An 11,915-nucleotide genomic window follows, 5' to 3' on the forward strand; every position below is an offset into this window, starting at 1 on the left:
TGGGGGGGCCGAGGTGAGGAGGGGCTGAGGTGTGGGGAGAAAGGCCGAGAGGAGGGAAGGAGGTGACCTCCTGCAGGGTGCAACCCTTAAATTTAAGCAGCTCCAGGTCCCTGATGGCCATCTAGACACAGGTGACTCACAGGATCCTAACTGCCCTGCAAACCTGACTGCTAAGTCCAGGGGCCATAGCCCCTCTGGGCTCTCCCTCCTGTGCCCTCAGTCCTGTTCCTCCAGCTCCACACCAGACTGTGTGATCCTGCTGGCAAGGCTTTGAGCCACCTGGCCAGGCACCACTCCGAATGCCCACGGGACAGGTGGCATCACAGTGTCGCCCCAGGAGGCAGCTAGACTCTGGGGCTAGGCCAGGAGTTGAAGGCTTTACAGAGCCCACCACAAAGGAGTCCAGGCCTCAGGAAAAGGTTGGAAAGTGAGGCTGGAGTGGGGAGCAGCTGGGCTGTCTGTCCCACCTGGTTCTTTCTAGGTTCTCTCTCCTCTGCTCTCATCTTTCTCTTACAATCTTGAGTGCCTGGGGTGGGGTGTGTGCTGACACAGCCCACCAAGCAGGTACAGATTCCCCAGGGAAGGGGAGAGAGGGTGAGGCAGGGGATTAGGAAACAAAGAAGAATTTAACCGTGAATGATAAACAGATCACTTTGCCAGGGTGACCTCTTTGATGGCCATGTTTGAGGAGGCCTGGAGGTCCTAGGGAACCCCGGGCCATGGCTCTTCATGTCTGGAGTAGAAGTACTTCCACATCTAAATAACTGGTATGGCCGAATCAGGGACAGCTGGCTGAGCTATCATCTGTCCTAACCTGGGGACACCTGGAGGTGTCCAGAATACAAGCCGAGTAATCAGCATGTAGCAGGCAGTGGGCAGGTGGCCAGGGGGCTTAGCCATGTCTGAGCTCAGGCCAGTGACTCTGGAAGAACTGTCCTATCTCTGAAAAAGCAAAGGGATGTCCCCACCCGAGGCAGGGGGCAGAGCAGCGACTCACAGCGGGAGCACGGGGGGCAGCCCCTTGGGGGGAGTGTGGGGGAGAGAGGGTCATCCTCACGAGCACAGGCATCTCGTCGTCCGACACGGAGCTGGCTGGCTTGTCTCTGGTGGAGGGGGCGGCAGCAACGCTGTTGGTGAACCCCTGAGAGCTGGGCTTGGGCGGGAGAAGCTTGACAGGGACAGACACGGGCATGACCATAGGCGTGAGGCTTTCTGCCTCGGGAGGGAGCTGCGGAGGAGGCGGAGGCGGAGGTGGAGGCGGAGGCGGCAGTGGCTGCTGGGGCTGAGGCTGAGGTGGCGGGGCCTTCTCTCCTTCCTCCTACACAGACAATAAAAGCTTTGACCCTGGGCTAAGCACAGCTCTCCCAAGGGAGATGCAGTTTGCTTTTCCTGAAAGGTTCCAGGACATCAGGTGTGGGTGACAGAGAACCACTGCCGGTGACACCCTTCCTGTAACCTGGGTTCCCCACCCTGTGTAGTGCTGATGGGTTGTAGACAAAGCCGTGTGTCCTGTTTCCTTACTGAAAGCATCTTGACCACGTATCACTTACATATTAAAATATTTTTAAAATCTGGAGATTTGTCAATGTTTTTAAAGAAAAGGATATGGACTTGTAGTCTGCCAAAACCAAGTGTGTGATCTTATGTAGGACCTGTCTAATTCTGTGGGCCTTAGTTCACACATGCATCAAATGGAATTAGGCATTCCATTCTAATTTTTTTTTTCTGGTACTGGGATTGAACCCAGGGCTTTGCACTGAGCTACATCCCCAGCCTTTTAAATTTTTTAAAATTTTGAGACAGGGTCTCATTAAGTCACTCATTCTCCAGGCTAGGCTCCAGTTTGCAATCCTCCTGCCTCAGCCTCTCAGAGTGCTGATATTACTAGTGTACACTACCATCCCTAGCTTCTATCCTCAATTTTATCCAGGTTGGGAGACCACATTGAAAATGCAAAACAGGGCCGGGGATTTAGCTCAGCAGTTTGGTGGCCTGCCTTGCAAGCGCAAGGACCCGAGTTCAATCCCCGATACCCAAAAAGAAAAAAAAAAATGTAAAACATGTTTTTTGTGTTTTTGGGGGAGGGGTTGGGTTTGAGACAGGGTCTCACTATGTAGTTGAGACTGACCTGGAACTCACTATGTAGCCCAGGCTGGTTTTGAACTCACAGCGATCCTCCTGCCTCAACCTCCTGGGTGCTGGGATTATAGGCGAGCACCACCAGGCCCGGCCATGTTATGTTTGTTTTAAAAGAAGATAAAGCTCTTCAATCTGGCATGGCCAAGAGGTAGAGGTCTGGGTAATCCAAGATATCGGTTGATAGAGTTAACCCTTTAGACTTAGATTAGGATCAACAATGTGCAAAGAATTCTGAGAATTTTAATCTAACTCAAAAACTCATGGACGGTTTGCTACCTGGACAGCCACCCTGGATAACCCAGCCTGATTAAGGGACACGATGCTGGAACCGAACACCCCCACAATAGTGAGAGGAAGATTCTGGCCGAGAGTCTGACAGTTACTTGTGCTTTCCTTGGTCACTAACTTCTGAAGGTCCAAGGACCATGGCCTTGAGGATTTTGAGCAGCACAAATTAAAAAGAGTACTGCATTTACATGTTTTCATTGGCTGTCTCTAGGAGGTAGACTGGAGTCCCCTAAAAGGATTTCTAGCACCCGTTTCCCACAAGGCCAGGGAAGAGGGGGCATCAGGCCTGGCTTCTCCCAGTGTCCTAGCTTAGGCTCTCCGGTCTCACGTCCCTCTGTGTCACCCATGCCTGATGGCGGCAAAGCAAAGCAAGCAGCACGTGGCCTGGGAAGGATGGGGGGTAGTGCCTGCTAACCTGTTTGAGGCTGGGGGAGGCCCTCATTCCCCCGTGGGACCGCATGTGGCCATTGAGGGCCGGCAGGCTCTTGAACTCCTTCAGGCAGATGGGGCACGTCAGCTTGTTCTTGGCATCGAACTGCTCCCCAAACACTCCTTTGGGCTGGCCACTGTTTAGGGGAGGGCCGGGAGGAGAGGACACTCACAGTGAGAAAGGGGACAGTCATCCCAGACCAAACACCCCAGGGAACACATTTCATGCATTCAGGCCCCCCTCTGCGGCCCATGCTTTCTTTCAGGTGGAGAGCCACGCTGAGTGGGGAAGGGCTCTCTTAAAAGTCACGCAAGAGATGCCAACAAACGCATCCTCCTTCCCTCCAGGCCTTTAGGAACCAGGGTTCTCCCACCCGTGGCTCACTGCCCTTCCGGGGTCGGCTGGAGCACAGCCCCCTGGGAGTTGTCTCTGAGAGACAAGTGTGTCTCGTGTCCCTTGGGGCAGCCCCTGGGCCGTGCGTTTCAGCAGTTCAGGTTCTGCCTTCACTTTAATTATTTGCCATGCTCATGCGTGAGAGAGCAGGCCCAGTGGGCACTGCTTCAGGCAACAGGAGGCATCCAACAAACTTGAGTAAGCGAAGGGATGAATGCTGGACAGAACGTGGGCTTTGAAATCAGTCCTAACACTGCTGCTTAAGCTCTCCGAGCCTCCGTTTCCTCTCTTCTCCTCCCTTCCCTCCCTCCCTCCGCCTTTCATACCAGGGATTGAACCCAAGGCTTTCATTTTTTTAAGAGACAAGTTTTTACCAAGTCACTAAGTTGCCCAAATTGGGCTTGAATTTGTGATTCTCCTGCCTCAGTCACCCAGAATGCTGGGATTACAGGCATGTGCCACCGTGCCCAGCTTGGAGTCTCAGGGTTTCCTTTTCTAAAATGATAATGTTGATAGCTAACAATTATTGAGTGCTCTCATTTTAATTTTGATTTTTTTTTTAGGTGCTGGGGATGAAACCCAGGGCCTCCCACATACCTGGCAGGTGCTCTACCTTCGAGTGCCTGTTATGGTCAGGTACACAGTGATCCTGTCTCACCCTCATGGTGCCCAAATACAGCACTGTTGCTACTGTCCCCATACACTTACTTGGGAGAAGCCGACTTGAGTTAGAAATACACAGTGACAAACAACCCAGGGAAACCCCCAGTCTCCCCAATCCCGCCAAGTGGCCCCTTGTCCTACCTTGACTCGGGGGACCTTGGCTGGGCTCTCCCATCAGGTAGATGCATCTAGTTTTGAGCCAAGCCGGAAACCAAAGGGAAAAAGAAAGAGAGGGAAAAAAGTTTCTGAGGGAGGGTTTCAGGCGGTGAGAATAGCAGGGCTCTGTGCCCGGTGCCCCTGCTGGTGCCCACGGTGGCCCTGCTCTGCGGCATGTGGCTCCTTTCACCTCCCTGCCCCTGAGGAGGGACGACCGCCCCCTCCCAGAGCTGCTGCCAGGCCCAGGCCCACAGGACACAGGCTCCCACCTCTCCCTCTTGTTCTCCGGGCACACCCACTCTGCACAGACAGGCTCTGTCCCCACACGGGACATGGAGCGGACTGCTCGGTGACCCCTCACCCCGCCAGCTCGCTCGTACCTTCACAAAGGCTCTCGGTCACTAGTGTGTCTGTGCTCCAGACACAGAAAACGCGGTTCTCCTGCAGCCCTGAGCTCCACTAGTGCCTCCACTATCTGCTTCTAGTTTCAGGTCCCCGCGCCCGAAGCCCCGCTGTCACACGAGCGTGGTACCTGACCATGCCGAGGTAAGAACCGTACCCAGCACAGACTGCAGTAGGCTCGTCCCCGGCCAAACACATTGGGGGAAACAGTCAAGGGTTCATAACCGCACACCACAGGGTCAGTGGGGCTGGCGGTCATGTCTTGTCTGGCGGGATTGATTTGAAACATCTTGGATGCAATGGGGCCCCGCTGTCCTGTCTGCAGTCTCCACCACCCCTCTCACCTCGTACCGGACCCTTCTAATCCACTTTGCAGCCTGGATTCTGCGGCACCACCCCCTTCGGGGCATTCACAATGCACACTGGCCTATTAAAGGCCCACAGGGTCCGCTTTAAGAATTTCCAGATTTATGCAGAACCTGCAGCCTCTCGGCAGTATCGTTAATATTTTGCAGACCTGCTGTTCAGGGCAATATGCTTTGAGAAAGCCTGTCATAACAGCCCCAAAGGGAAACCCATCTCCCAGGAAATACCCTGAGAACAGATCCAACAGGCAGGAGTGTGAGGAGCCCACCTAACTGTGGGGTTCCCTGCTATCTGACTCCAGATCTGGATCGTTACGGGACTCACTTCGGGACAGGACACAGCCTTTGACCGTTTCCTTCCTGAGACCGTTAGCTCCTTGGGCAAAGGACTGAATCAAAGTTGATTCTGACATCCAGGCGCCTGGCACAGTGGCTGGCTCTGGTAGCTTAGCATTTGCGAGCGCTTGAAGGCGGTCGGGGGAAGGAGTAGGATTGGCCCCGCCGCACCCAGAGCCCGGGGAGAAACAGCACAGGGAGGATACCTGAGGCCACATGGCACCGGGAGACGGCTGCGGGTGCGGAGTGCCCGTGCTGTTGAGGTGGATCCCGCTCGAGGGGGACAGGAGAGGGCGGTGCGGGAGGGCATTGCCAACCCGGGTCAGGTCCGAGCCGGCCGGGTCTCCTATTCCCGTGTCAGGAGGTGCCAGGTCCCCGTGGGAGCTCAGCAGGGCTGGGGCCTGCCTGTCGCTGGAGTAAGTCTTCAGCTGACTGTCTTCACGCGGCTGGTGCTGGGGCAGGTGGCTCTGCTGGTAGAGGGGGTGGCCGTAGGGCTGCTGGGGCTCCTGGTAGTAGTAGGGGGCCATGGGGCCCAGCTGAATCAGCTGGACAGTGTGCGCCTGCTCCGGGGTGTACTGGTAGGGGTCCCTGTGATAAGATGGGGGCTGCAGGTGCATCGATGGCTGCTGCTGCTCTTGCAAGTGCTGCATCATGGGCTGGGGCTGATAATACTGAGGTATCTGCATCGGACCTTGCCGTGGTGGCGGCTGAGGCTGAGGCTGAGGCGGGCGGGTCTGCTGCTGCGGAACCTGCGGCTGCATTTCCTGCACGGAGAGACGCTGCTGCCCTGCTTGCTGCTGTGGCTGCTGTGGATAATACTGGTGCTGCATCTGTGGCACGGACTGGGACAGCACTGGGGGGCCCTGCAGCGGCTGCCCTCCCTGCATCGGCATCTGGGCCAGGGGCTGCTGGTAGTCGTAGTACAGGTGCCCCTGGGCAGGGTGCTGCCCGACCTGCAGGGTTGGCTTCGACAGCTCACCGGTGAAACCCGGGAGAGGCTGCTGCGGCACCTGCTGGTAGCGGGAGGGCAGCGCCGGTGCCGGGGGCTCCATGGGCTTCTGAGACAGCAGCTGGCGGAGGGCACTGTCAGGGTTTCCGTCCATCACTGCCGACTGGGTGTGCAGCACCTGGGCCATGTTGTTGACCTGGATTCGCAGGTTTTGGTTGGCAAACACCTGGGTGAAGGAGTCCAGCTTGTGTAATACGCCGCTGGTGAGCTTCTGGGTCCGGATCTCGCTGGCCTGGGAGTAGGTGTACTGATAGCCATCGGCTGGCTCCACCTGGGCCGGCGCCCCCCACATCACGTTGGAGTTGGTCAGGTTGCCACGGAGCTGGACATGGTTGCCAGGCCCTGCGTGGCCTCCCCACCCTCCCTGTCTCGAGGTATCTATTTGGCCAAGGTTTTTGGAGCTAACGGGCAAGCTCAGACCATCCCGAGTATCTTGAGGAAAGTGCGGGGAGATGGGTGAAGCTTGAGGGGCATCCATTCCTCCCCCCGCGACTGAATTCCCATAGTTGTGGTTCAGCCCGCTGTGGACACCCAGGGGTGGCTGTTGGTAGAAAAGGTTCTCACCACCGTGGGTCACGTGGTTGCTCTTGTACAACTGCTGATCCCCCATGGTGCCTGACTTGGTTGCCAACGTCCAGCCACAAAACCATAAAAGAAGGTAAATGAAGAAAACCCAAAAGGACTGAAACCCTGAGAAGCTGAGAGGAGGTGTCCACACTACTCCACGGCTGACATGGCTGTGAGGGTGGCTGGGGCCGGGGGTTCCTGCTGGCCTGGACCACGCATGTGTAGAGCGGGGGGTGTTACATCCTCTCCCGGGCTGAGGTCCAGACTAAACACCACCACGGTGAGAAGAGGCTGCACACACCTGCAGGACAAGATGCAAAGTGCGAGGCACATTTACATGGATGCTTTGTGACAGTGGCTGTATCTACGATGACCAGTTATAAAAAGGAATGGAACGCAGTGCTGTGCACGCCATGCCCTTCATGAGTCCCACAAAGGCGGACTCTTACAGCAAAAGCTTTGCCCTGAAGCTCGTTAGCACATGGATTTGCTATTTTCCTCTTTGCTCATTGATTAATTCATCTATTCTTCTGAGACCCCGCTACCAAATGCTCAGCACCATTCTAGGACCAGGAGCGTTGGGAAGAAACTGACGATAGACAATTTGCCTGACATTTCTAGGTACCCGCTAAGCATAAGACACGATGCCAGGAAATGATCGAGACCTGGGCATCTGGCCGGAGCCCCCAGAGGAGCTTAGAGCCGGCAAAGGTGTTGATTTCAAATGCAGGAACAGAGTGCCAAGGGGAACGGTCTGCAGATAATAAAAGTGGTTGGAGTAGGAGAGATGGGAATTTGGAGACTGGCAACCTAGAGGCTTCCAATCGGGCTTTGACTTCTGGGTGAGGAAGAGGACTTTCTGAGCACTACAAGTACAGCTCAAGTTTTAAGAGAGTCAGTTTCCAGATTCTCAACTTCTACAAAAACCCTTCTAGAACCAGGGGGTTGAAGAGAGGCCAGTTGTCCTTCTACACCTGCTCCTGCATAATCAGCCTCATCCTTTACACAAGGAAAGGAAAGCCCCTCACCAGCCCACCCCAGATCTTAATTGGGGTCACTGACCCAGAGAGAATCCCCCCTGCCCCTCCCACGACACCACCGGCGACCACACAAGTGGGCACCTGCAAACTCAAGGGAGGAAGTAGATGAGTGGTGAATCAACCTCTCTCTCTGGAAGATAAGCTTCTCATTTTTTTAAAAAAAACTAGGAAGTCCTAATAGAAAAATTAGATCTCTATACAGCTCAGAAGGAGATCAAAGAACACTGTGACCCCACTTTAACAGAACTTGTACTCCAATCGAATTCGTGTAAATAAAGTCTTCCGTGCTTACATCTATATAAATGAAAAACGGGAATACAATGGATACTGATTCTTGTCTCGTGCTAGCAATAAATGAGATTCTTACATGGATAAGTAAACAAATTGCAGACATAGTCAAGCACCAGCAATATTTCATTCCTAGCCCCAGGTGGTGACGGCACAGGCATCCAGCACTCTGTGATAATCCAAGCTGTACACCGTGACCTGGTCAGGTACGGGTGTCCGTGTTGTACATCAATACAAAGTTTACTTCAAAAGTCACCCAGCTCCACCATCTCATTAACACACGCATTTTTAGTATCAGTTTACCTTTTACGTTTATAAATTACTTATCCAAATTAAGCATATGCTTGTATTTTTAGATAATTGTGTCCTATTCATCATTGTCATAACTCTAACCTGAGGGAAATTTTAAGACTTTGAGCTTTATGATTCTAGAAAATTTAAAAAGTTTCAATCTTATATGAAGTTGTTCTACAGAAACACGACAGGGACACAAAAGGAGTTCTAAGCATAAGCATATATTACATGTATTACATTAGGATTCTAATCCTAAGGAGAAAGGAGAACGGAAATAAAATTTATTTCCAGGAGGAAAAAGAATGGATTATTAAAGAAGAGTTCATTGTTTTGTGGGGGGGTGGTACTGGGGATCGAACTCGGGCCCTCGTGCTTGCAAGGCAGGCAGTGGAACTACTAAGCCAAATTCCCAGCCCGAGTTCATGTATTTTTAAAATGGGTGATGGTGGGTATTGAATTGCTGTGGTGTTGAGATTCCACTGGACAGATTTCAAACAGTGATCCAATAGTTTACTTAAAGATAGTGCTGTGTGTGGCAGCACACGCCTGTAATCCTAGCACTCAGGAGGCCGAGGCAGGAGGATCACAGCAAATTCCAGCCTGGATGATATAGTGAGACTGTATTAAAAAAACCAAATAAACAAAATGTTTAGGATAGGAAATCACATTTACTGCAAACATAGGAAAACAAATGTAGACGTAAACCTAAAAATGGGTGAAGCGAGAAAGTTTTATAAAATTCTTTCAGTGAGGACTTTAAGCGGTAAAGTCTGGAGACCCCTGGAGTCTCACTGTCCACTTGCAAGCTGAGCTGGGGCGCTGTCTCTTTCCTGCAGGAGGAAGAGGCCGGAGGTTGTGAGGCAGGGTCTGGTCTGGGGGTGAAGGCGGCTGGAAGGAAGCAGGAAGAGGGGCAGAGGCTGCCCTCAGACGCCAGAGAGGAGCCTGAACTTGAAGCAAACTCGAGCAGTGGACGTTACTGGAGACTTCAGAGCACAGGCGCCAGGGTGTGGGGCTTCAACAGCAGGGAGACCAAGTCCCCTCGCTGCTCCCAAGGTGTCTTGAGTGTCACCAGATCCTCTCCACATCCCACAGGCTTCAAGTGCACTTAAAACCTGAGAATCAGCAGGATTGTGCTGCATCCAGGGAAGACACAGACCAGCAGGGAGGGGAGCAATGAGAATCACGCTGGACAGAAGTGACCATCTCTCCTGGAAATGCTCTCTCCTTACGGGCTTGTGACGCAGTCCCAGGAGATGCCCCCTCTGCAGCCTCCCCCATCCAGTGGCTCCCTCAGCCCTGAGGGTCAGAGCACCTGACCAGCTGCCTCCGTGTTCAAGGCCCATCAGTATCATCCCCCTCGAGCCTGAGGCTGTTCCACGGAGCTCCCTCCTGAATGGGCCACACTTCTTCCCAGCACAGGACCTTTGCACACGCTGTTCTTCCATGTGCAGAGCTTTTCCCCTCCTCACTTCCTCTTCATCTAGCCAAGTACTGAGTATCTTTCAGATCTCAAGTCTACATCAGGTCCCTCTCGCTACTTTCTTACACAACCATATTCCTTTCCTTCAGATCACTCTTCTCAGTCATTATTGGACAGCCACCGGTGCAGTTATTTGATGAATGAATCAGTCTCTATTGGAGGAGCCAGCTTTTAACCTATAATTCTATTCCAGAACCTGTTATGATGCCCATTACCTCATAGGCCCTCTAATAAGGGCTTGTTAAAGAAAGGACAATATTTGTTGAATGAATCAATCAATGAGCAGAAACAATAATCAAGTTTCCCAAGGAGTTGAGAGAGATAGAGAAGGACCCCCAGAAGAGGTGGGCGGATGTTAGCTCTTCGGGAGAGTACCCACATTTCACCACGGCCCTCAGGGACAAGCGAGACCCGAAGAGGTGGAGGGGACAGGCAGCAGTACGAATACAACTGCAAAGTTGGGTGCAGGTGTCCCTGCTGGGCTTGTTAGGAACTCACGGGCTGCCTCTGTGAGGCAGGATAAACTGTGGTGGGTCTTAGGTGACACCCAGCAGCATCTTCCTCTCTCTGTGGGTGCTGGGCTTGGTGATTTCCAAACGCCTTCTTGGCTTAGGTCTCTCTATTTAACCTTCCTTGAAAGCCCCCACAGAGCATCTCTTCCCCAGGAAGAATGACATCTTGCGACTCACAGGTTTAGACCATTGTGTAATTTCATGGAGCAGAGATCTGTTGGTTTCTGTTGATGCATTTGTCTAGTGAAGCCCTCTCAGCTTGCTGGAGAGAAGGAATACTCTGTGCTCTGAGCTACAGAGACCTTGTCTTTATTCACTGATATTCAGAGAATGGGAATGTAGTTTATTTATTAGCACAGACCTAGATGGAACTTAGGTGCGTTCCCAAAGTGGGGTTTCTGGGTTGGTAGTGCCAGCGTCACCTGCCACACCTGCTAATCTGGGTCCCACCCAGACCACCGCCTGGGGACTCTGGTGAGTCTGCTGCACCTCAAGTTGAAGGCCTTAGGTCATCTAGTTTGCCCATGTCTTAGTCACTTCTTCATTGCTGGGACTCAATACACGGTGTCAACAAAGTAAAGGAGGAGTGGTTCATTTTGGCTCACACTTCAGTCCGTAGTTGGCTGGCTCCGTGGCAGGATGTCATGGTCCAGGGGCTTGGCAGAAGACAGCTGCTTACCTTATGGCAGCCCGGAAGGGAGACAGGGGGAGAGGGAGGGAGATTCGCTTCATCAGGCCACGCCCCCAGTCACCTGCCTCTGCCCCACAGACCCCACCTCCTAACAGGCCGTACCTGATAATCCAATCAGACTTCGAAAGCCCCACCTTTGAGCACATGAGGCTTTGGGGAGACATCCAGATTTAAACCATGATGCCCTATAATACAGATGAAGAAAACAAGGCCCAGCAACATGTCTTCCATGCCTGGAACAGGTCTGGCTCTTGGCAGGTAATCGAGGATCCTTTGCTCAATGAAGGAGAGAGAGACTGTTTTCCCACCACAACACAGGAGACAATAGCAAAACTAGGTGCTATTTATTTTACCTGAAATTTGCATATTTTGAATAGGTACTATAGTCACATGGCTCCATACTCAAAAGACTAGAGAAGGTATATCGAAGGGTGAAAATTATCCCAAGTAAATGCTTGAAAATAAAGGCAGAAAATCACAGAAAAACATTTTTAGAAGAGGTGTACATGAAAAGTCTCCCACCTGCTCCAGACCCCAGCTACCCAGCCTGGCACATCAATCAAGTGTGCCTGTATCCTTGGGAGGTACGTCACACACACTCCCACAAGAACGGCTGCCGCAGCCCTTTCTGAGGGATTAGAGCATGTTAGGCCCATAGTCCAGCCTCTTGTCAAAAGGCCGCCTGAAACCTATCATTTAAAACCTAGAAAGTGTTCTTGGTGAATTAGTAAAACTCCAGAATTGCTGTAATTCCAACCCAGGATCCACACTGTATCTCTCTAAGAAGGTCACTGCGGTACTCTTATATGAACACTTCCTATTGGGTAATGGGAGTTTTTTTTTTTTTTTTTTTTTTTTTTTT

General features: G+C 52.5%; 1 protein-coding gene across 1 annotated transcript in view; it reads right to left on the bottom strand.

Annotated features, from left to right (window-relative positions):
• Positions 1–11,915, bottom strand: part of Trerf1 (transcriptional regulating factor 1) — a 177,019-nt gene that overhangs the window by 30,958 nt on the left and 134,146 nt on the right. The window contains exons 5-8 of the mRNA XM_033766636.1: positions 5,379–7,049; positions 4,055–4,101; positions 2,843–2,993; positions 898–1,318 (exon numbers count right to left, since the gene is read on the bottom strand). Of these exons, the coding sequence (XP_033622527.1) occupies positions 898–1,318; positions 2,843–2,993; positions 4,055–4,101; positions 5,379–6,791 (2,032 nt within the window). The 5' untranslated portion in view covers positions 6,792–7,049. The remainder of the gene's footprint in view (positions 1–897; positions 1,319–2,842; positions 2,994–4,054; positions 4,102–5,378; positions 7,050–11,915) is intronic.

This window comes from Fukomys damarensis, unplaced genomic scaffold (genome assembly GCF_012274545.1).
Source record: "Fukomys damarensis isolate Sample0158 unplaced genomic scaffold, DMR_v1.0_HiC HiC_scaffold_20, whole genome shotgun sequence".
Classification (NCBI taxonomy): domain Eukaryota; kingdom Metazoa; phylum Chordata; class Mammalia; order Rodentia; family Bathyergidae; genus Fukomys; species Fukomys damarensis.